This window comes from Fusarium tjaetaba (assembly GCF_013396195.1).
Source record: "Fusarium tjaetaba strain NRRL 66243 chromosome Unknown NRRL66243_c0000023, whole genome shotgun sequence".
In the NCBI taxonomy this organism is placed as follows: domain Eukaryota; kingdom Fungi; phylum Ascomycota; class Sordariomycetes; order Hypocreales; family Nectriaceae; genus Fusarium; species Fusarium tjaetaba.
In genome coordinates this window covers 137917-161703 of record NW_023501219.1, presented here as the reverse complement: position 1 = coordinate 161703, position 23787 = coordinate 137917, and the positions used below count along the sequence as shown (strand labels likewise).

Below are 23787 nucleotides of genomic sequence, written 5' to 3'. Positions count from 1 at the left end.
TCTAGATGCAAACGATCCATATTCTCACCATGCCTAAACCTCGGTAAACGCATGCATGCTGTAGCTCTTACCAGCACCCCTTCCATTCAAGATCTCAGTAATTTCAGATGGATGGAAATAGTTGAACAGGATCATGACAAAGAACATGAGACAGGCATCAAAGATGTACAGGTAGGCCTCGTGTTTGAGCAGGTAGCCGTCGAAGCCCTGCAGATACTCCACGGCCCTGAAGATAGACCGCACCATGATAAGGAAACTTCCAATGTACAGAGCAAGCATGTGCTTCTGCCATGGAATACCGCTTGAGGAGCGGGCAGTCGGGTTGGCGCTGATTGCGCGATGAAAAGCGATCGCAATGACAATGAAAACGCCGAAGAAGAGGAGTTGGACGAAGAGACCGCCGATGATGATTTTGGCTCCGGCTCTGAGAGCGTCGATTGTACCAGACGACTGATAGCCACCGCCTTGATCGACTAGTTAGTATGTGAATGGCAGGACAGCAAAGATCCAATAACTTACCTCCTGCCTGCAGGATAAATGATAGCACATCTCCAGTAACAAAGACCTTGGTCATCCACTTCTTGGAGATCAAAACACGGCCTTCACCATCTATCATCAGAACAATTCTACCAAGCTCCATATAAATCGTTGCAGCATAAAGCGCAGGGGCTACGAGGAGGAGAATGCTTTGTATGATATAAGGGCCGAGGGTCCAATTGGGGCTCTCATTACCAGACTTTGCTCTCGCGGCGTATCCAATAACTTGAACTAGAAGAAGGGGTCACACGTTAGACTCAGCGGTGCGGTTGAGGAGGCAGGTAAACTTACAAAGACCACCGAGGGTCAGTGGAATGACGAACCAAGATCGTCCTCGGAAAAGTTGCCATGAATGGAGGAGAGTTGTGGCTAGAAACAGGATGGTGAATATAACAGCACCGACCACTGTTGGGTCATAATGATAGAGTCTGAAATCCTCCGCTCCATCGTCAGAACGTGTGAACATGTTCATTTTCAAAAGACTCGATTTCCGATCACAAAAATAGAGAAAGAATGATTGAGATTGTTGATATGCGCAAAAGAACGACGTCTAAGGGAAGGAAAGGAAAGGTGATAGAAATGAAAGAAACTAGCAAAGTGAAGCTAATGAATGATGATCTGAATTGAAGTTATGATCTAGGAAAATGAAAGTCTTTATACCGAGCTTGACACTAAAACTGTCAGAGAATTTAAGGGAGAGAAAGAACACAGCCATGCGGCCAAGCCGGAGGACAAATTAAGGGTATGCATTCACTGATCACCCACTAGACAATGAACGAGTCTGCCTTACCGGGTTTCTTTATTATTAGACTTAAGAGGACCCTAAACGAGTAAACGAAGAATTCCTCAGTAGACGCTTGGCCAAACGGTCGATTGATCCTGAATCATTAGTGCGGCGGTCGGCGGGACTTCGATGTGTTTTGACGCGGTCTGTGCCATGCTCGTTTAACCCTCGTTTAACTTCGCTCTCATAACGAAACCGGCCCCTAAATGTCTCGCAAGCCACCCGAGAACTTTTGCTGCCACTCAGCATGATCGAAAGATGGGGTTATGGAATGATCTTTCAGGTCCCTTGATTAGATCTTGATAGCAACCCCTTGAAGTCCACTCCGTTATATAGCCACACGCCGTCATGCAACGAGACTTCAGGAACTTAGCGCCGAGGAAAGTCGCTTCTTCTCGTTCAGCGATGGAAAACACGAGATTTCTCAACAGTCCTGCATCCTCTGTGCATACTGAGGGGGCTTCTCCGATTGACACGTCCCAGATCTCAAGGAGACCGACGAGGGTTTCGCATACAAAGTCACGCAAAGGTTGCCAGCAATGCAAGAAGAGAAAGGTCAAAGTCAGTATTTGACTTTGAAATCGACATCACCATATTCTGACATGGCAGTAGTGCGATGAGCAGCGACCTGCGTGCTTCAATTGCAGTAGATTGCAGGAAGAATGCAAGTATTTACCACCACCACCAAAGAAGACGTATGTCAGGAGATTAGGGTCTCCTAAACCAGCTATAAGCGGCACTGGTGGTATCAACCTCAGGGATCTTGAATTATTTCACACATACACCACATCAACGTACTCAACGCTGTCAATATTTCCGGCGTTGCAGGACTTTTGGAGGATAACGGTTCCACGGCTGGCGATACATAACAGCTACTTGATGGGCGAGATACTCGCGCTGGCAGCACTGCACCTTGCTTATCACAGGCCCGATCAGCGGCACGAACATCTTGCAACGGCCCTGACGCTCCATCAGGAATCCTCGCAGCAAGCAATGGGACTTCTGAAAGAGTTAAATCCTGAGACTGCCGATGGGCTGTTCATCTTTTCTTCCCTCACTATTGTTACGGGTAATATCTCTAATGACATTCGGCCCAACTTTGTATACTAATGGTTAACAGCAATGGCTACGCCAAAACGGTCGCATCAAGATGGGATACCAGCAGGCGAGGGCGATTTTGAAGATTGGATATATCTCATACAAGGAACGGCTAAGCTCCAAATGACCTTTGAACAAGAGTGCTCTGAGAGCTGTTTGTCAGCATTGTTTGCATTCAGCCGTCAAAGATGGGCGTTACACAATGTTTTCCAACCGTCCTACGACCGAAGGGATGAGGTGCTATGTCAACTAGAAGAGAGGATAAGAAGCTGTGTTCCAGAAGGCGAGAAGTTGAATGTCTTGACCGAGAGGATTGACAGCTTGCGGTCTGCAGCATGTTACACCCCGAACTGGGAGAGTACTGACTTGTTCTTTTGGCTATACGCAGGTATCGATGGGTTCTTACCTCTTGTCAAAGCACGAGATCAGGAGGCATGGACGGTGCTGGCTCATTTTTGTCTTATGGTTAAGAGAGCAGAGACACAGTGGTGGTTGAAAGGGTGGGCGGATTGCATGATGAGAAAGATTCACATGCAGCTTGATGAAGAGCATAAATCTTGGATTTTGAGACTTTCAGAGGAGATGGGTTGGATCCCACCAGCAACTCAATAATGAAGATGACTTTCAAAACTAAACATCCTAACTCTCCAGTCGTCTAAAGACTTTATGATTTTGTTGTGATCTTCAATACAGTGAACTCTCCGTCCACTAGCCCAGACCTCTACTTCATGGCATATATCTTGAATGATCCTCCAATTCCAATGTCAGCATTGTATCATCCTAGTTCTCAGATCTTACATACCAGCCCAATCGTTGAGATCTTGTCCCTTGAGATCATCAGCCATGTTCTCTGGGGCTGAGCAACATCCGCCTGCTGCAGCATCCGAAGACGCATCAAGGTATACATTCAGGTCACTATTCGTATCAGTGATGAGAATATCTACAGGTTCATCAGATCAGCTAATACTGCTTAGACGCGTAGAAATACTCACCAGTGAAGCCTGCGCGTTTCAGGTACTCTTCATACTCGACGACTTGGCTTGCTCCAGCAATGCATCCGACGTGAAGTGCCATGCTGTTTCTGATATCATCAGAAAGTGGCCTTTTCGCCAAAATATCGGATATAGCGACTCTTCCTCCAGGCTTGAGCAGACGGTGCATTTCGTTGAAGGCTTTTTGTTTCTCATCGTGAGGTACCAGATTGACGACACAGTTCGAGATGATGCAATCGGCGATATTGTCTTCCAGAGCTATGTTGGTTATGCGAGACTCGACGAATTCAACGTTTTCCATCGATCGGTCTGCCTTCAGCTCTCTGGCTTTGGCAAGCATGTTCTACTCCATGTTAGACTTGATGACAATTTAATCATTCTACTCACCCTGTTCATGTCGACACCGATAGCCTTGCCCGTTGGGCCGACTTTGCTGGAGGAGAGGAAGACATCTAGTCCAGCACCGCTGCCCAGATCGATGACGGTCTCGCCCTAGGATTGTCAACTCTATCTATTACGGCATGGCAGGCACGGCACCTACTTCCTTAAGTGAAGCAATCGCCAAAGGCGTGCCGCAGCTCAGTCCTAGGTTAGCATCTTTGGGGATGGAGTTGAGGTCCTCGTCCGAATAGCCAAAGGCTTTCGCGACATTGGTGCTGTACGCTACGCTGGACCCTTTGGCTGCACTGCCGTATCGCTCGCCAACTTGGGTATAAATATCTTGATTATTCATGGCAGTAGGTCTTGTGTTCTTCGAAAGTAATTGGAGGAATTGAGAAAGTGAGGCTCGAAGGAAATATTTCGGTCAAGGCTACCCTTTATAATCCACGTCAACATGTTCCCTGGTTCCTGCCGTCATGTTTGAGTTCACAGGATATTGATGATTCAGCAAGATTGCACCAATCAAAGATATCAGAGGCGGCGACAATCACGCCAGAAGAGGAAATTCTTCGATGTGTCACGGTTTGTAACCGCTTGGGGAAATAAGACGATATGTCACTACCATGACACGCCACCTCTACAATCATTCAGAATCATTCCCTAATACATTCCCTGGTCTACATCATGAAATTTACAGACAAAACCCCAAACGTGACAAAATGGACGCTGAACCCCAACCCTACTCGGGTGCGCGATAATCAACGTCGTCATCGCGCGCGTGTCAAAGCCCGAATGGAGTCTCTCGAGGCTCAGTTGAACGCGACGCAGCAAGAGTTGCGAGCCGCACGGGCGCGCATCCATGAGCTCGAAGCTTTTATTACTGCGACCCGACCCTTGTTCGTCTCTGAGCAAGGCGAGCTTCCAGTCGGGCTTGGGGCATCCACTCGTGGCAGTGATGGACCGACATTCACAACCCTCGATGAGCGTTCCAAACAACAGGATCTGGATAAAAATTCAGTCGCGCCGGTTTTTGAGATACCGGTCGCCGATGTACTCGCGTCTACTATGTTTTCTACGGTTCAGCATTACGATAAGGACGATCAACTACCCCCAGTCGCGGCTGGCGAATCGACAACACTCTGTCGCATGGCGTATGAAATCATTGAACAGCACAATATGACTGGCGTCGAGCCATATGAGATAGAGAATTGCCTCCGATCGGGCTTTAGGCGTGCGACAAGAATGGGAGAAGGATGCAGGGTTGAGACCACGATTCTTTACGCGTTGATTGATCGCATCAACCCTGTCTGAACATTGTCTGTTGGGAGAAGGGTAAGATTGGGTACTTGGATCAAAGTTTGAGACTCTCCCCGCACCAATAGCTATTCCTCCGGATTCGGAGATCATCCCCGAATAGCTCAGCTGGAAGAGCGTTCGGCTGTAATTGTTAATCTGACACCGAAAGGTCACTTGTTCGATCCAGGTTTCGGGGATTCATTTTTGCATTTTTGACGGTGGAATACTATGTCCAAACACGCTTTGCTGTTTGACTTGATTTTTTGCATTCCGGTGCCAGGGTGAGTAAGGTTGCCAGTATAGTGCGTCTGTTGCACGTAAGTAGGGACGTCTGAGCGATGTGTTATACCAATAACTTTTGTACACGCGCGACCCGCACCAAGTTGTTAAGCCGCTAATGGCGGGAACATGGTCATGGTCGAGTTAACCAGCTGTGTTTACGATGAGGCACCTGGACCCACACTACCGAACTTCAGGGTAAGCTTAACTCGAGCCTAATCAACAACCATGAATCGCGATGTTATGCTAGATGATGATTGAATTACGTTGAGAGACGAACTACAGAGTCAATTGACCCATTTTTCTCTTGAATGTAACGTTATGGAAAGTCCAGGCGAAATTCTTGCATGCATGTTTGTTATATTTAAGGCGTATCAACAAATATTGGTTGAGGTTGATACCGAGCGCTGTTAGTGGCAATTTAAGGAAGATTAGGTCCGTCCCAGTGACCCGTTTCTTGTAAACGAGAAGAGGCCAGCCAAAAGATAGTGCCAGCCATCTTTCCAACTCGTTTGTAGTGCCATATTCCATCATGATGTTATCGCCGGTGTCTCGCTTGGACCTTCCCTCCCATTATCGCAACACCTGGAGGTTCAGGACTTATCCGATAAGAGATAAAAACCTGATAAAAAAGCGGATCAACCCCGCGTCGAAGTTGGATAAAGGAATGTCGGCCAAGCACCGATTGGCTCAAGATACAAACCTTGATTGTCTTCGCTTGGACCTTCACGGTCTCATTCTCAGACGGAGGAAAATGACCTACCCCGTGGGGAAGCTGCGATAGCGGCAGGAGGGGACTGTTAGTCCTGAGATCGGCATATATAAGTCAGTCAATCGTCGCCATCAAGTTTGACTTCCCTCCATCCACCCAGCGATTCAAATCATCTGCAATGGCCGACAATAAGACCGTAGTTTCTCCCTCTGACAGTGCTCCATCACCCCAGTCTTCGGTGCGAGCTGCTTATATGAACACGACAAGAGATGTTCCGAGGTGGAAATACATATGGCATCACAGTTTGACCCAGATGATTCTTCTGAGCATTCAGGCTTTCTGTGGTCCTGCCATGTCGGATGCCATTGCTGGTTAGTCCCTGTAGTCAAAGGCTCAGCGTACTGTTACTGACTTCTTCTAGGTCTCGGCGGCGGTGGTCTTGCAACTCCCCAAGTTTCCAACATCTCCACCGCACTTCGATATGCTGCCCTTGCCTTCAGTATGCACCCACCCAGATGTTATCAGGACGAAACTAACACAACTGTCCAGCCTGCTTCATGGGAGGGCCTATCGTGAACAAGATCGGAGTCAAATGGGCTTTGGTGATTGGCTCCATGAGCTTCCCTATTCAGGGCTCTGCATACTACTGCAACAGCAAGTTCGGCAACCAATGGGCTAGTACTCCTCCGCGCATGACTTCTCTGATAGCTGACCGTACATAGTATCTCATCCTTAGTGGCGCCATCGGTGGCATCGGTACGGGCTGCTGGTATGTCGCCGAAGCTGGTGCCATCATGACTCTTGCTCCTTCAGGAGCACGAGGTAAATATCTGGCACTCTGGATTGTGTCGCGAAACCTTGGCCAGCTTGTTGGCGGTGCAATCAAGTAAGTATACTCGGTATCTGGCTTCAAACTAGCTGACATCCCATCCTTAGTCTGTCGAAGAACCATGAGAAAGGTGTTAGTGGTGGAGTCACTCCCGACACTTACATCGCCTTTCTCATCATTGAGTGCCTAGCGTGAGTAGAAATACGTATAAATGTCTTGTTAACCGCTAACTCAATTATGTAGCCTGCCGTTTGCATTCATGATCACCCCATTTGAGCATGTCATTCGATCGGATGGCACCAAGATCGTTACTACCGAGACACTCTCCACCAAGCTTGAGGTCAAGCGCATCGCGAAGACCATGACCTCGCGACTCATCATTCTGTCGTCGATCTGGGCGGTCTGGTCTTTCTTCTACAGGTGAGATATTCGCAATAAGATAGGAGAACCAGCAACTAACACTGACACAGCGGCTCCTGGTCAACTTATCTCGGCATACACTTCACCGTTCGTGCCCGAGCACTTTCATCGCTCATCTCGCCATTCTTCTGCATGTAAGTTCATCATGATAGCACTCTTGACAGTACTAACGTAGATATGGTGTCGGCTGCTTTGGCCTCGGCTTCATTCTCGATGCTAAGAAGTTGGCACAACGTCGCCGCGCCCAGATCGGCCTCTATGCTGTTGTCATACTCAACGTCGGAGTGTATATCTGGTCCATTATCATGCAAGCTCGATTTGACCGCAATGACCCAGGAGCTATTGACTGGGACGATAGCCTCTTTACTACCTCTTTCTTGCCCTATTTCTTTGTACAGACCACAGGACCCTTGTCTCAGTCGTACATGTACTGGCTTCTGTCATCGTTCGCGACCGATGCTCAAGGTGAGATTCAGACAACATATATGATGAAAGACACAAAAACACTGACGCGCTGTTCAGAGAATGTTCGAAATGGAGCTGCGTTCCGCTGTCTTGAGGCGATTGGCCAGGCTATTGCATATGGCATGAACACTCAAACGAAGAGTGATCCGCTCGTTGGATTGTAAGTTCTTTAACTTCCGCCGTTAATTTTCCAGAGGGCTAATGTTATCTAGCTGTGTTACCTTTGGCTTGTTAGGCGCTTCGCTTCTGCCCATGATCATGCTCGTCAACACCACACCCGACAGGATCCCTGCAGACGAGATTGCGGAGCAACAGGCAGCACTCGGAGAGAAGTTTGCAGACATCGAAGGCCAGGCTGTGAACATGGATGGAAGCTCTACTAAGAAATAAAGAGGATGACGTTGAATATGTGCTACTGGATCCTCAGTGAGCAAGAAGGCGTCATTATGCAAGATTAAAGTGGTCTAAAGTTCTACTAAGATATACTGAATTTACCTAAACCTTTTCATCCCTTAGGAAGAGAGGCTTGAGTTTTCTTGTCTCTTCTTGCGAGTACATAAACGAAATTATGGAACAGTGTTTTGAGAATCATGTATGTATTTTGAGTAATATGTACTTTAAACAAAGCCAACCAATCTTCTTGGACCTTTTCAGGTAGCAATCTGCCGATTCCGAGCATGGCCATCCATCGTGATAAATATGTGACACCACGTCAGCCCAGTCTGACATTTACAGACCGGTCAGACCAGCAACGATACCAGCCCAAGTCTCGCGGACAGTAGCCTGGATCTGGCTGGCAGGCAAGCTGAAGCCATAGGTACCGCGGTCACGGAGCTCGATGGTGTAAGAGTACTTAGCCTTAGCAACACCCTGGATGTAGTCGAGACTGTCGCCAGTGGTAGCATACAGGGCGCGGCAAGAGTTACCAGCAGTGTAAGTCTGACCAGAGTTGCTGCGGATGGCATTGGTGATGCGGGTACCAACGGTCTTGAGGGCGGCCTCCTCAGGGGCGACGAAGCTGCAGTCGTAGCCGTAGGCTGGAGATATTATTAGTATTGGTAAGAAGACATTGAGGGAATTGCAGGATAACTTACGCCAGAGGACGTACTGACCATAAGAGTGGAAGTCAACGTAGAAGGTGATACCCTTGCCAGCAGCAAGAGAGTCGATCTGGCCCTTGATAGCCTTGAGCTCAGGGCTGTCACCAGCAGCTTGTCCCTTGTAGGTCTCGTCACAAGGGTTGGTGGAGGCACCACCCGTGAGCTCCCACTTGTAAGGCCAGTTACGGTTGATGTCACGACCAACGCAGGAGTTTCCAGAAACAGTCTGTCGGTTCTTGCGCCAGAGACGGTTGGTGGTCTGAGTGTAAACGAAGCCTATCATTATGGTTAGAAGGGTAGATAGAATGATTAGACGGACAGAGCCTACCATCGGGGTTAACAACAGGGGTGATGTAGAAGTCGAACTTGTCGACGATAGCCTTGACAGCGGAGTCGCTGCTGTATTTGGTCAACAGCTGGTAGGCCATGTACTCGGCAGTCTACTCAACCATTAGTTATAGTTCACATTACAATTACTGTTGAGGCAAATATACCATGGTGGCAATCCACTCGCGAGCGTGGACAGTTCCGTGGAAGACAATGGCGGGCTTGGAGCCCTTACCACCGCTACCCCAGATGTGAATACCAGTGAGAGCACGACCCTGGAAAGAGTTGCCAAGAGTGACAATCTCAGACTGGCTAGGGAAGCTAGACTGGAGGTCCTTCAGGAACTGGAGGTGATCAGCGTAGCTGTGATAGGCGGTGAACCAAGATTCACTGGGGACTGCACATATGTTAGCTCCTTGGCGTTTCATACGTTACGTGGAATACTCACCAGCGTAGATCTCAGAGGTCTCCTCCTCAGCAAGAGCAGCACCGACATCCTCGACGAGGACAGTGGTGCCGGAGGCAATCTTGGTGACGGCGTCGATGTTGTCAGGAGAAACAACGATGTCAAGCTCCTCTTTGGCACCGGGGTTGAGGATGGTAGCAGAGAGCTTGTTGATCTCGGCTACAGCATTCTTGGCGCCCTTGGGAAGAGTGACACGCAGGCTCTTGAAGCCGTTGTAGTCAAACTTCTTGGAGCTGGGGACAGCCGTGGCAATAGCCAGAGGGAGAAGAGCGAGGAGAAGAGAGGACCGCATCTTGTCAGTGAAGAAGGATGATTTGAGGTGCGGGGTGATGGGTTTCACAGAGCGGTCGTGACCTCGAATTTATAGTTAGCCAAGACGAGATATCTTGATACTATTGTACGATCAGCAGACCCGTCTATCTCGAAGAACTTCTGTGAATGATGCCATGCGGACGATAGCTTCAAAAAAGGTAGGTGATATATGTGATACAACAGCCCAAGCACGGAAGCTCCCATTTGCCTTTCCCAAAGGGGCAGCTCCATTTGGCGACACCCCTGTCGGTTGGTGCATTATCGCTGTGATGTTAGTTTGGCCGGCAGTGCAAAGGTTCCTGATCATCTCTACGCGCTGGGGAACCAGCGAATCGGGGCGAGGCATTGGTCGGAATTGGTGACTGGTAAAGGAAAGTGATGACGATCTTCGGTAGTCTAGAAGGTTTTTGATATGCTTAAAGTCCTAGTATGTGCGATGTCCCGATGCGGGCACGGACGGTTATAGTCGAGACCTTTTGCTCGCCAGTTAATTCGTGACGCAGTGTTTATTGGGCTTTAACTGTTCTGAGACGGTGCATTGAAACAGAGTGACTTGGGTGATGAACCTTGATGAATGGCGATAACGAGGGGAGGTCAAGTGGTGGGTAGCAGGACCAAGAGTTCGTAAAAATGTTACGAGAGACAAAACTAATTGACTGTGATGATTGGGAAGATCTTTTATGATGTATGGATGTAGGTAGAGGTGATTTTTGAGGTTGGCTTAAGCTTATAGTATTGACCGTGTATGACCGTTGGGAGATAAGATAAGAGAGACATCATCGTAGGAATCCAGTAACCCAAAACAGGAAGGCATGCTGACATTCTCCCCGCAGCTAAAGTCAGAGAGCAAAGAGCAAAGTATCGTGCTCAAACAAACCTTAGTCTCTATCCTTTTCCCTGAAACAAAACCATCTCGATCTTGCAGCAATAGCTCAGCGCCTGTTATAGGCCTTCGTTATCAGGTACTGCTTGCCAAGAGGTACCCCGCCGACGCCACTAAACCATGTCCGTGTCACCCTCTCAATCTCACTCTCACTCTCACTCCCAGTCGCCACAGGCGCCCTCAAGCTCCGAATCTGACCTGGGCCCGCTGTCGCCGTGGTCCTGCCAGCGATGCAGAGTGCGCAAGTTGAAATGTAACAGGGTCTTGCCAATCTGTGGCCGATGCGTCAAGATTGGTGAAGTCTGCGATTATCCCTCGGCGAGGAAGAAGCCGGTGATTAATCCCGCCAACAGACCGCGACTTCGGGATATGCAAAGTCGCATCCGTAAGTGGGAGTGGAGACAGCTTCACTGAGACTTGGGTCATTGACAGTGTTTGTAGGAGACTTGGAGGCTAGATTAGAAGCTCAGAGCAGTCCGCCAGAATTTCAGCCTTTTAGTACCAGCACAGAACTCGTCGACACTGGCCGATTTGAGGGCTTGCCGCCTCCCCATTTGGTGGATGAACTGTAAGCTTCACAAATAGCCTATGAGCCCGAAGGACTAATTTGAGCTGTCAGAACATCAATATACTTTACCAAACTTCAGTCCGACTCTTTCATGATCCATGGCGAGAGGTATATCGCATCACTCTACAGGCCTGCTCATATGCAGCCGCCCATGTGCCTGCAGTATGCCATCCTAGCCGCTGGAGCAAGCGCATCGCCCACTTACAAGCACATGGCTGAAGCGTTTTATGTGAGAGCCCGCCAGTACATCCAAGCCGATGAGATGAAGGTGCGTTTTCCCGAGAGCGACACGTCCAGCATGACATTGACCAAAAGCAGAGCGATAGTGATCAGATATCGCTATCGCATTGCCAAGCTTGGGTTCTCATAAGCCATTTCGAAGCACAGCATCTCTGGTTCTCACGAGCATCAATGAGCATAGCGAGGGCTATCCGGTTAGCCCAAATCCTTGGACTGCACCGACTAGACGGGAAGAATGCAGCAGGCTTGACACTCCCGATTGCGTCGGACTTCACTGAGGAGGAAGAGCGCAGAAAGACCTTCTGGGTCATTTTCACAACTGACCGTATCACAAGCAGCACTGGCGGATGGCCGACCATGATGGATTGGAGGAGCGTGAGTACAGCTAACTCCCAAAGTTTGATGCTAGCATCTGACCAAGCTAGATACAAACCCGACTTCCATCATCCATCGATGCATTGCTGTCAAATACCCCAATAGCCACCCTGACTCTGAGGCAAGCCCTAGGGCAGGGTATGTACGAGCTCTCTACAAGCGCCTGCAGAGTAGTCGCTGTCCATCTCTTCAACGAGTGCTTCAACTTCTCCAGAAATGTCGAAGAAGATGAAGACAACAATGACTGGCACCAACTCCAACAACTCGATGAAGCAGTCACAAATGCATTTGCGACATTGCCGTTGGATCTCAGGTGTCCGGAGAATATGGAGAGCCCTGAAGCTGTACTCATCAATCTTCAGTTACATACGGCCCTGATATGCATTCATCAGTCTGCGTTGACAAGATCACAGGTGGACATGGCTGCGCTGCCTACTACGAAAACGAGAGTGATGGAATCGGCGGTTCAAATAATGATCACTGTGGCGCTGGTCACGGATCTGAATACCAGGTTCCGCAATCCGCTGGTCTCGTTTGCGTCATTCATCGCGGCATCCTTCTTCCTGTCGGACTTCTTTACTACAGGTGACCTTCAAAGCGAGGCCAACTTTACAGCTCTCATGACTGTTATGGTGGAAGTAGGGAAGAACAACATGTTTGCAGCGTCGTTGGCTGTTCGTCTAGCGCAGACATTAAGAGCGTCTGGAGTCGATCAAGAGACTGCTGGGAAGGTAAGTTGATGCTAAGGCTGCCGACTTGGCGCGTTGGCTAACGAGTTGCTCAGGTCGGGGTGATGATGGCAGATCTCAACATTGATCATCCAATTCCAGGCCAAGAGGATAAGGAGAATGGGATTGTGATATTATGTCCTACTGCAAGTACGCCAGAGCAGGTTGACTTTGATCAAGGAATTGTTTGGCAGTAGACTCAAGCTAGATTGGCCTTTCACTGTCGAGCATTAATAACATACGCGATTAAGATGCTCGTAGGTGTTCATTATGCATGTAGTAAAGTCCCGTGACATTGCCAAGCTTGAAAGTCCAATTCTATTTGGTTGATATCGCTTTTCTATATACGTTTCCAATGATGAGAGATTAATTCTAAGTATGGTCTATAAATTTGATGCCGCAAGGCCTTGAAACATTGTTCCATGCAAGAGTTTTTGAAGATGTGTCATACGCGAGGACAGCGATTAAACATGCTCCCGCTCAGTGTCATGGGCTGAGATGGCATCGTCGGATAAACGACCAGACCACAAGTCGATTTCGTGGGCTCGCAGAACCTTGGTGCGGTAATAAAGCTTCCACGCGATGATGGGAACGATGAAGATTGGGATGCCAACGTAAGAAGCAACGAAATCGGCAGTCTTCCAGTTGCCCTTGAGGAAGACAGGGAATCCAGCGACAAGAGTGATGACGATGGACCCAATGCCGCCGAACCAGGCAGTGTAGGGTTGCCAAGGTGCCTTCCAGGGGAGGGTGTTGCGGTCGACGCCTTGCACCTTCATGGCGCGGTAGAAGCGGAGGTAACAGAAGCAGAGAGTTCCCCATGCAATGAGGCCTGCGACTGTGCTGAGGTTGAGAAGCCAAGAGAAAGCCTGAGCGGCGCCACCGGAACCGAGACCTAATGGTTGTTAGTAAGGCAATGAGAGATGATTATGGCAGGAGTAACTTACTCAGGTAGGCCAAGGGTCCGAAGAGCCAAGCAGTGATAACTGCTACATAAGGAACACCGTTCTTGGTAGTGCGGGCGAAGAACTGAGGGAGCTGTCGGTCGGTGGTCATGGCGAGGATCATACGTGAGCCAACCCAGCAGTACGAGTTACCAGCAGACCAAGCAGAAACCAGGATACAGGCGTTGACGATGGAAGGGAGGACCTTGATACCAGCGGTCTGGATGGCGATGACCCATGGGGAGCTTTTGGCGTTACCAGAGCCGGAAACAAGGTCAGCGTTCCTTGGATCTACGATCAGTCCGATCAAGAGCGCTCCGAGGACGTAGAAGAAGCCGATACGATAGGTGACGCGGTTGGCGGCCTTGGGGATAGCCTTGTGAGGGTTGACGGATTCGGCGGCTGTGATGACGACGGTCTCAACACCAACGAAAGAGAAAGAAGCATTGACGAAGGCAGAGAGAAAGCCAAGGAAATGTCCAGTTGAGCCAGTAATGCCATTGTAGTCGACCCAAGCACCAGGGTTGTTCCAGTACTTGAAGCCAATGGACTTGTGATTGGGACCACCGCCAGCAGTGATGACAATCGCGACAATGACGAGACCGAGGAAGCAGAGAACCTTGATACCGCCAGTGACGACTTCAGTCTCGCCGAAGAACCGGACGCTCATCAAGTTGATCCATAGGATGAGAACCAGACTGATGGTGATGACGACGGCGGGAGTGAGATCGGTCCAGTAGCTGACGAGAACAGCGGCGGCTGAGCATTCGGAGGCAATGGCGATGGTGTAGCAGTAACCGTATGAGATGGCGAGTGAGAAACCGACTGAAGGGTCAATGAAGCGAGTGGCCCAGTGAGGGAATGAACCAGCAGTGGGGAACTATAGTTACGGGTCAGCGCCGTCACATCAGAACCTATCTGAGGGATCTTACCAGTGTCGCGAGCTCAGAAATACTCTGCATAACACACCAAAGAACAGCGCCAACGACAATGTACGCCAGAAGCAGACCAGCAGGACCAGCACTGGCATAAGCAGAACCAGTTCCAATAAACAGACCCGTACCAATACCACTGCAAAGACCAATCCAAGTGATATGATAGTCCTTCAGTCTTCGCTGCGTAGGCCCATGGCCTCCCGTGTTGAGAACAGGCTTCTCATCATCGGTATCATGGTTCTGCACCACGGGCGGAGCAGCCTGAATAGCATCAACGTCAAGACCCTTATTAGACGTCATGTTGATATCACCACAAGAAGGAGAGAATGTGGAGAGAGGATAATGTTCCATCGCCAAGGAATAACCAGATCCTTTTGTTTCTCTATTTAATCTCGGTACTATCCAGTTTTTTTCTTCTTTTTCTTACAAGGCTCCGATTGCGCAATTCGAAGTTTTCACTGCTAGCGCGCGGTGTCCCCTAGAGCGTAGTGAGAATGGGGAAGAATATGGGGCTTGGGGACAGCTGATGTGGAGCTTCTAGCGGCGAGAGAAAAAGTCTAACCTCCGCTTGTCGGCTTCTGGGCTCGTTAGGGGGCGAGTGCAGTGGATACGATGGCGAATTATCACCTGGAATTGTCTCGCCATCTATTTGTTGGTGGTTGTTGGTCAGGGGTCCAGAGCGGCTCATTACGTAGGATATTGATGTTGCACCATTTCTAGAGTCGTTAATTGATGGGTAGGCCTATAAGGTTCATGCGGGTTTAAGTTTGACGAAAAGGTGTCATTATACCTGATTATGGTGTTTCAGTTGAATCGGGCGATGTTTGGTAGCATACATTTGTTCTAGAAGGAATGAGACAAGATTAGTGAACAAATCATTCATGTCATTGATATGTTTCGCATCTGGTAGACCCGCACAAGACATTCAGCTTGAACATGCATTGCGCCCATGTCTTGTGCATTTGGCGACTGTTCACTACCGCGGCATTTCAGACAACAGGGTTCTCGAGAATCAGATCATCAATTTGGTCATCAAGGTAAACATAAGCACTCAACAAAGGAGACATTCCCACCCAATATCACTAGTATGATAGTATTTCAGTCGCTGTACTCAGAGCTCGAAGAGCTATAGCTCATCATGAATGATGCGCAGTCCGAACAATCCTCTGTATGGGGATCAATAGCATTAGTCCACAGACGCAGAAGATCTCCCAGTCCAGACTTGACAGTCTCCTGGTCCGGGACACACTCTTCCGAGAGGCCGAGCAATTCGACCATCTCATGATAGGTCTCCTTCATCTCTTCGCGATATTTCTTGACCGGCGGGACGTAGCCGATGGGCGGGGGTGGATACATTCTGGGCCGAGGTGGACCGGGTGGAACTGGCGGTGGCCAGATCTTGAGGGTCAGTGTCATGCCGGGACGACGGACTGAGTCCCAGGTTCCAAGCATAACCGCTAGACCATCTTGGGTGCAGAGATCGTAACGACCGGCCATGACCTGATGAGCAATGCCAGGGGCCCAGTTGGTTTGAGTCATGAGATCTCTCATCATCTGCGATAAAATATTAGTATCAGTTCGTTCAAGTCATTCTTGTTTGGGTTTTCTACCTTGTAAGTGGCACAAGATGTGTAAGGTAACTCAAGCCTTCTATCTCCATCCATCAGATAGATCGGCTCAAACTCAGTACCCACCTTGAAGTAGAGAGTGACATTGAGATCAGGAGCATAATGGAAACCAGAGCCTTTGTCAGCTGCCTTCTGCGCGTCTGACTTCTTGGCGATCATGGCGACAAGAGTCATCTCACGGGTGCTCTTGCGCTTTGCGACAATGATGGCATTATCGACATCTTGGCGAACACTCTGATCGAGTGCCGAGTATTGCTCGACAAGGTTAGGTCGACGTTTGAAGAGACGACTAGAGGTTAGCTTGGAGAGGTTGGCTTTGAGCTCCTTGTCATCTAGCTCCAGTCTTGTGATGAGCTTGTTTGCGTGGCTCATGTCAAGGACGAAAGCCATGATGTCTTCATTCTTCCAATCCTCTTTGGGACCAGAAGAGAAGAGACGTTGGAACCAGTTTCGAGGGGAGTCAATAGGCTTTTTGTTCTCGATAGTGTTCTCAACAGTAACTTCTGAAGATTCTTTCTCAGTTTCGACAGTTTCAGTCTTGGCCTTCTCATCAATGCTGTCTCCGTTGATCACTGTCACGCGGGAAGGAAGGACAGCGGTACTTGTCCTGTACGGGATATACAGTCAGTAAGATGTTATTGCTAACGGAAGGGTAGATACTGACGTAGATGTTGAATAAACACTTCTGACGTCGTCAAACGAGGGCTTTGGCGAAGGTGCCTTATTATACGCAGCTCGTCTTCTGTTGTAAGACTTGTAGTACATCACACGCCTTTCAGCGACATTCTCAGCAAAACATCGCAGGGAGTTTTCATTCTCCCAAGCGCCTGGGGAACGTATCATAGTTCTGACTCGTCAGCAGCTGAACTGTAGAGGGAGAGAAGGGATTAACTGACTCCATCTGAAGCCGAGCGATACTGCCAAGGAGATAACGCAGGACAAGCTCGAACTTGACTTGCTTCAACTCCTGCTGGCAAATCTTGAATCGCGGCTCCAGCCAGTTCCAAGCTTCAGTTCGCCAGACACTCATGTTGGCAGGGCAGGTCAAGAGCTCCTCAATCTGCTCAGCTGACAGGGTCTTTGCATCCTTGTCTCCACTGACACTTTGTGTCTTTTTAGCGATGAGAGTCAGAACTCCGATATAGATAGCCTTGCATTTGGCAACAAAAGACTTGATGTCCTTCACGCAAGCTTCGGTGAAGATCTTGTCGTTCTGCTGCATCAGTTCATGGATCTGACGGATGGTCGAGGCAGTCGAGTTGACCAGAGACACAAGTTTTGGGAGTCGCTGGCGAGACTTGCGACATCCTTCAGAGTGCAGGTTGAGTCTACTCGCGAGACTCATACCCAGCTGGGCAACAGCATCAAGGGAGTGGTCAGCCATTTTGAGGACAATGGCTCTCGCGGCTCAACAAACCGAACAAAAGTCGCTCGAAAACTCGGGGGCTTCAGCTCTCTTTTGAACTTTACTTTCCTCCGTCCTCCTGCGGGCTGACTGCACAATGGTGCAGTCTCACTGAGGCCCCTCCTCCACTAGTGTGGAGGCTTAGCCACTCAGAGAAGTCTTAGTTGCACTTCTGCCTTGATTATCATGCAGAGTTGATTGACCAGCGTGTCATGCATAAGCCACACAACTATTGATTGGTATTGACAAGATTGAAATATGCCTTGTGTCAGCCGCACTGCTTTCCGTATATGGCAATAGCACTGATAAACTTGCAGCCACTGGTGGGTATAAGACATTGTATCGGTGAGGTGGGAACCAATCACTGTAGTAATTGCACAGCCATCATGATGTTATGCACTGGGACAACTTTGACTTTATTGGAGCGTAGAACTACGAAGGAAGGGAATAGGATGACGAGTCGGAATACATCCAGATTCGCTATCTGAAATAGCCCGGACTATTCTCAAATCATGTGGGCAGAACTGATAAGTTCACAAACCTCGAGACATGTAACATGAGCCTTCTGATTGCCATAACAATTCAATTCAGATCGTGTAGTCAGGCTGATAAGGATGCCTATGACGACTTGTTGAACAGCAACAGAACAACTGTAGATACTAGAGAGCGTGAACTAACAGAAGTACTACTCCTCCTCGTACCGCGAACACTATAGTGTAAGAGTTAAAATAGTCGTATAATCATGGACAGCTGGGCTGAATATCCCTGAAGAAAGCTGCCCCCATGAACAAACGAAGAAGACGTGACGGCACAGTAAAGGCTTAGACGCGCCTGGAAGCTTTCTTTGGAACAGAAGTGCTATAAGAATGGAACCTGAAACTGGGTCAAGTACAACTGAGTTGACGTCTGGCGAGCAGTGTCAGAGCAAGACTCTATGAACATGAGTGGGACACCAAGTGAATGCTGGCCAGCCAAGCAAGAAACCAGAGAACAGAGAGGTGCCCAGTGCCAATGGAAGTGCTGTTGACGAAATCAGTGCCAGTGACAGTGGCAGATGCCGTGCGATGCCCCAGTCTCTTCCATCTCCTCATAAACAAATTTCATCTCTCAACTTGGACCTTCAACCATCTTCCCTTTTCACACAACCGCAACCGCAAATTTGACAACAACTCGTGAGTAACTTGACAATATCTCAAAAGCAACTAAATAACACCTTTCACGACAGACAAAAAGACTACCCGTTGTCTGTAACCTTACCACAACGACAAAACCGACGCCATAGTGTATCCGCCCATCACGTCCAACATGGGTCGCGAGGAGATGCAGAATCGTCTCAAAGAGCTGGAGACTGAGAAGTCAGTTCTTGAGTGGGCTCTTGAAGCTAGCCTTCACGAGAAGGACGTCGACACCGACAACGAAGACAACAAGTCCGAAACTTTGTCTACCTACACCATGGCAGACCTCCCAGCCTCTGACCCTCAGGTGGATGAACCCCTGGTCCATGTTTATCCCGATGGTCCCATCTCCGATTCCGAGTCTTCTATCTCGCTTCACAGTACTGACTCCTTAGCCTCTACTATGGCTCGTATCAAGTTCACTGCCACCATGCCGGTCCACCAGGTGGTCCAGTCTGACCCTGCGTCTTACCGCTATGATGGTACTGGAATGTCTGAAGATGGCCGTGAGGATGAGGAGACCATCTGTGGCTCTACCACTGGTATTGAAAAGGAAAAGGAAAAGGAGGCTTCGGAGGACACCAGTGCCACTGATCCCAACTCTCCTTTCAACATCACCAACCCTCACCCAACTCTTTCGATCTCGACCAAGTTCCTTCAGAAGGCTATTTTCCACAGCCGCCAGGCTGGAAGTCCCTTCCTCCGTTCATTCCTCCACCGCAAGCCTGTCGACGGCAAAGCAGGTGAATACACTGAGTGGAAGTGGATTCCCTTTCTTGTCTTTGGTGCCGCAGCTGAGCTCGTCGCAGTCAACATTGGCGAAGGCGACATCGAGGTGATCTGCATGAAGGACACTCGATTCACCACCATGATTCAGAAGAACAAGAACATGTTCGAGGAACCTGGAAGCCTTGGTGCCAAGTCTGCTCTCCTTGATGAGTTCAAGCCTGCCTTCAATGGTCCTGAGGCTTGGGGCTTCCGCGTCTTGGTCTGGCGCGTCCACTCTTCGGAGAAGACTGTCTACATGGACCGTCATGGTCACCCTGTCCCGGGAGAGGCGGGCACTCTGGCTTTTGATGGACCTGAGAATTGGAAATAAAAGCGACTGTGAGAAGGATGTAGACCGAACAGAGAGCCTGAACATCTCCGTATGGACAAGTTTTAGCTTGTGATCGCGCTGGAGGAGTTTTCTTCCAGTATGTATTTGACTTTGGACTTGACAGAGGATTGATTGGAGTATGACCCATGAGGAGATCAGAGATACCCATGTCATGACAGAGATGCAGGAAACAGGTGTAAAAATCGGGAGATTGGTGTCAGAGAGACATCTTGGATTGCTACACTAGCTAGAGATCAATTGATTCTTCCAACAAACAGAGTTTCCATTGCTTATACCCTTGTGAATGGTAAAGTAGATTTCTTATTGTATGTTTAAGAATAAACCTTGGTGGCATCAATGGATAGTTTGGTCCTCCGCGCTATTTTCATAGAACTGCTCAACGATTTCCAACTACCGTACGTAAGTCAAGAACAGGTAAGCAGTTCGGCATTCATCGTGACGTCAAAGAAATAACTCAGTCTTCTAATATTAAGCATGGGTCGTTTGCGGGGTAGCGCGGGGTCCGGGGATGATACTCTCTTCGTATGCCCAATGTCGTAGTGAAGGTAAATGCAGCAGGGCTTTCGTGCATAGTCGAACGACGATCCCGGGTAAATGTCAAAGGGGGGCAAGAAAGCTTGGGACGTTTAGCCAGAGCGATACAAAGGCTTAGGCAGATTTAGTTCATTTTAGTAAAACTTTAGATCCGCTTATTCTGGCACCCTAAGTTGTTGTCCTGTGTTTTATTGTCGCCAAGGATAGTCCACACAGCGTGACTCGTTCAGTCGTTTAGCACGCATGATTGCCAGGGCATGATATCCGCACGAATCTCCAACATGCTGATCGCTGTTCACGGACATCGTATCACGGCCCGTTTCGGTCCGGTTGTAGACTTCCTACTCGTGAGCATCAACGTTGCAATATACAAGGTTGCAATGAGTTTGTTGATCATGTGTTCGGTCTGTGCGAATGAAGTCCCCATGGCTAAATGATGAGCTTTAAAAGAGCGCGTTGTGATCACTCGATTGCCAGAATTGTTGGCTGTTTGTTCAAGACTTCTTTGTAATCTCTTGGTAAAGACTATAGAGATAAGTTCATGATGACTCTATCTACCAAGTTGACTGCAGTTGCAGCTGCTGCCGGCGCCTTGTTTCCCATCGCGGCTGCAAAGGCTTCAGGCCCGTACGAAGCAACATGGGAGTCAACCGACAAACACAACGCCTCACCTGAATGGTTCCGCGACGCCAAATTCGGTGTTTACTGGCACTGGGGTGCTTTCACGACCCCTCAGTACGCTAGCGAGTGGTATCCACGCAACATGTATGAGCCAGGCTCAGACCAACGCAAACACCATACCGAGACTTACGGGCCACCCGAGGAATGGGGCTACTCGAATTTCATCAATGGTGCTGATGATCTCAAGGGGAACTTTGTACAGTTCAAGCCTGTTCTTAGCTCTAAGGGCGGCGAGTTTGATCCCGAGGCTATCATCAAAGCTGTCAAGGCCTCGGGTGCAAAGTTCGCGGGCCCGGTTGGCGAGCATCATGATGGCTACTCCATGTGGGATAGCAAGGTCAACGAGTGGAACTCGGTAAAGCGAGGTCCCAAGCTAGACTTGGTCAAGCTATGGGCCGACCTTGTTCGCAAGAATGGCATGAAGCTCGTGGTGGCCATGCATCAAGCCTACAACTATAACGGCTTTTATGAATGGGCACCAAAGACCAACGACACGAGCTTGAAGAAGTTACTGGGGCAACTCTCACGCGACGAATCAGACCAACTATGGTTCGACAAACACCGAGAGATGCTAGACCATGTGCAGCCTGACATCATCTGGAACGACTTCTCACTCGACAGCCCTGGCTACTGTGCTGACTTTGATGGCCCATGTGCTGTTGCTGAGAAGAAACGATTGGAGTTTCTGGCCTACTACTTCAATCGCGCTGTTGAGTGGAACAAAGAGGTCGTGACGACTCACAAGCATTTTGACGTGGGATTCCGCGACACGTCCACCGTCAGTGACTATGAGCGTGGTGGGCCAGCTAACATCACACGTCCCTATTGGCTGACTGATGACGCGATCAGTGCTTCAAGCTGGAGCTACACAGTTGGTATCAAGTACTATTCCTCCAAGGCCATGGTCCACTCGCTGCTTGACCGTATCAGCAAGAATGGCAACATGCTGCTCAACATTTCGCCTACTGCAGTCGGTGTTTTGCCTGACGAGCAGCTCAAGGTCTTGCAGGATATCGGAGACTTCCTTGGACGTTACGGAGAGGCTGTCTTCAGTACTCGCGCTTGGGATATTTATGGCGAAGGGCCTAACCAAGTCACTGGTGGGTCTTTCACGGCACCTTTACAGGGCAACAGCAGTGACATCCGTTTCACGCGTAACAAAGATGCCAACGTTCTTTACGCCACGGTTCTTGGCTGGCCCAACGATAAGCAAGTCTCTATCGGCAGTCTTGGCTCTGATGCCTTGGTTGATCTCAAGAGCCTGAAGTCTATCGAGCTTCTCGGCGACAAGGCCAGCGAATACGAAAAGGTCTCTGATTGGAAGCAGACCAAGGATGCCCTTGAGATTTCGCTGCCAGCTCAGCCAGCCGAGTCACTCGCTTATGTCCTCAAGTTGACGTTTGATGGTGGAATCCCCGTCCCCCAGCCCAAGATTGGTGCTTCCGTGTTCTCTTCTACTAGTGCGACCGGTCGGGGTGTTAGTCTTGGGCTTGGTGACTTCAATGAAGAATTCTTGACTGAGGCTGGGCTGAAGCCTGAAGCTATTCGCTTTATCCGTATTTCTTCTGGAACTAAGCTAACTGTGTATTCGGCGGGCAACTTGTCTGGTGATAGTAAGGAGCTCGATGCAGGCGAACATGAGGTTGAGGAGGGGTCCGTGGGTTCCATCACGATTTCCAAGGCTTGAGAGAAGCTTAGGCACAACTTAACAGTAGCTAGCTAAGAAGATAATATTTGTATGAGGATTAGCACTTAATTAGATATCTTACTTCATACGAGGCTCTATGATTTGAGTATGGCGATTATTTTCAGTGACATAAGAACACCAGATAAGCATAGCCCCAGACGAACCTGCTAGACAATCAATCAAACAAACAGAAGAAAAAAGAACATTGACATAAAAATCAATGCTTCGAGCAAAAGGTAAACAAACCAATCGACGCAGGCCTGATTCGAACAGACGCCTCCGAAGAGAATAGATTTCTAGTCTATCGCATTAGACCACTCTGCCACTGCGCCTTAGCTGATTGGATAACAAGACACGCAACAGAAGGGCACTATCATGATGCTGCTAGGTTGCCCCGCCGTGACCAGTAATTGTCGAGGGCAAACATGAACGGTTTGCCATGCCTTCAAGGCGAATTCAAAGAACCAGGGTATATCTTGTAGGTGCGTCGCTTAGGGTGGTTCGGTCGCCACCTTCATAATCAGAGGGCCCACCATTGATGGTGTAAGTCATCTAAATCCATAGGGTATCTTGAGACGATCACTTGTACTGTCCCCTGACTTGTTCGGTGTATCATGGTTGGATAACCGTGAAACTTCAGAACCTTGTGTGCGAAGATCAAGCGAGCAACCGACCACAGGGTAAAACTTGTTCTCGATTAGATACCTGACTTCTTCATGCTTGTCGGGTTTAAGGCCGTTGTATTTAACGGCTTCTTCGAGTCATTCTACTCTCGCACCTTGTTCGAAAGAACGCAAATGCTGGAGTATCGCTCTCAACTGGCTGCATCAGACTGAAGGTAGTCCTTGAGACTCTTTATGAGCCTCCCGTCGAGAATATCAAAGGA

The 23787-nt window shown here is 49.0% G+C and overlaps 10 protein-coding genes across 10 annotated transcripts; 5 read left to right on the top strand and 5 right to left on the bottom strand.

Annotated features, from left to right (window-relative positions):
- Positions 1 to 33: 33 nt before the first annotated feature.
- On the bottom strand, positions 34 to 1009 carry FTJAE_1101 (RTM1; the record flags this gene model as incomplete). The annotated part of the gene is made up of 3 exons (XM_037343909.1): positions 34 to 464; positions 520 to 768; positions 829 to 1009. 3 exons carry the CDS (start codon positions 1007 to 1009, stop codon positions 34 to 36), a joined length of 861 nt encoding a protein of 286 aa, XP_037211786.1.
- Positions 1010 to 3213: 2204 nt separating this feature from the next.
- Positions 3214 to 4144, bottom strand: FTJAE_1100 (methyltransferase; the record flags this gene model as incomplete). The annotated part of the gene is made up of 4 exons (XM_037343898.1): positions 3214 to 3359; positions 3412 to 3754; positions 3799 to 3903; positions 3953 to 4144. The coding sequence occupies 4 exons, from the start codon at positions 4142 to 4144 to the stop codon at positions 3214 to 3216; spliced, it is 786 nt and encodes a 261-aa protein (XP_037211785.1).
- Positions 4145 to 4476: 332 nt separating this feature from the next.
- On the top strand, positions 4477 to 5103 carry FTJAE_1099 (uncharacterized protein; the record flags this gene model as incomplete). Its single annotated transcript, XM_037343885.1, has 1 exon — positions 4477 to 5103. One exon carries the CDS (start codon positions 4477 to 4479, stop codon positions 5101 to 5103), a length of 627 nt encoding a protein of 208 aa, XP_037211784.1.
- Positions 5104 to 6257: 1154 nt separating this feature from the next.
- FTJAE_1098 (Ion channel regulatory UNC-93) lies at positions 6258 to 8183 on the top strand (the record flags this gene model as incomplete). The annotated part of the gene is made up of 10 exons (XM_037343874.1): positions 6258 to 6450; positions 6501 to 6578; positions 6629 to 6681; positions 6802 to 6965; positions 7016 to 7099; positions 7152 to 7328; positions 7379 to 7462; positions 7504 to 7793; positions 7851 to 7953; positions 8006 to 8183. 10 exons carry the CDS (start codon positions 6258 to 6260, stop codon positions 8181 to 8183), a joined length of 1404 nt encoding a protein of 467 aa, XP_037211783.1.
- Positions 8184 to 8522: 339 nt separating this feature from the next.
- On the bottom strand, positions 8523 to 9978 carry FTJAE_1097 (carboxypeptidase A4; the record flags this gene model as incomplete). The annotated part of the gene is made up of 5 exons (XM_037343863.1): positions 8523 to 8830; positions 8888 to 9169; positions 9222 to 9333; positions 9388 to 9617; positions 9669 to 9978. 5 exons carry the CDS (start codon positions 9976 to 9978, stop codon positions 8523 to 8525), a joined length of 1242 nt encoding a protein of 413 aa, XP_037211782.1.
- Positions 9979 to 11001: 1023 nt separating this feature from the next.
- FTJAE_1096 (Zn(II)2Cys6 transcriptional activator) lies at positions 11002 to 12989 on the top strand (the record flags this gene model as incomplete). The annotated part of the gene is made up of 6 exons (XM_037343852.1): positions 11002 to 11266; positions 11323 to 11449; positions 11501 to 11717; positions 11768 to 12064; positions 12115 to 12795; positions 12849 to 12989. 6 exons carry the CDS (start codon positions 11002 to 11004, stop codon positions 12987 to 12989), a joined length of 1728 nt encoding a protein of 575 aa, XP_037211781.1.
- A 267-nt stretch (positions 12990 to 13256) lies between these two features.
- Positions 13257 to 14971, bottom strand: FTJAE_1095 (general amino acid permease; the record flags this gene model as incomplete). Its single annotated transcript, XM_037343841.1, has 3 exons — positions 13257 to 13687; positions 13740 to 14616; positions 14669 to 14971. The coding sequence occupies 3 exons, from the start codon at positions 14969 to 14971 to the stop codon at positions 13257 to 13259; spliced, it is 1611 nt and encodes a 536-aa protein (XP_037211780.1).
- Positions 14972 to 15769: 798 nt separating this feature from the next.
- On the bottom strand, positions 15770 to 17683 carry FTJAE_1094 (uncharacterized protein; the record flags this gene model as incomplete). Its single annotated transcript, XM_037343830.1, has 4 exons — positions 15770 to 16225; positions 16366 to 16906; positions 16964 to 17146; positions 17196 to 17683. The coding sequence occupies 4 exons, from the start codon at positions 17681 to 17683 to the stop codon at positions 15770 to 15772; spliced, it is 1668 nt and encodes a 555-aa protein (XP_037211779.1).
- Positions 17684 to 19009: 1326 nt separating this feature from the next.
- FTJAE_1093 (uncharacterized protein) lies at positions 19010 to 19978 on the top strand (the record flags this gene model as incomplete). Its single annotated transcript, XM_037343819.1, has 1 exon — positions 19010 to 19978. The coding sequence occupies one exon, from the start codon at positions 19010 to 19012 to the stop codon at positions 19976 to 19978; it is 969 nt and encodes a 322-aa protein (XP_037211778.1).
- A 1099-nt stretch (positions 19979 to 21077) lies between these two features.
- Positions 21078 to 22901, top strand: FTJAE_1092 (alpha-L-fucosidase; the record flags this gene model as incomplete). Its single annotated transcript, XM_037343808.1, has 1 exon — positions 21078 to 22901. The coding sequence occupies one exon, from the start codon at positions 21078 to 21080 to the stop codon at positions 22899 to 22901; it is 1824 nt and encodes a 607-aa protein (XP_037211777.1).
- Positions 22902 to 23787: the final 886 nt, after the last annotated feature.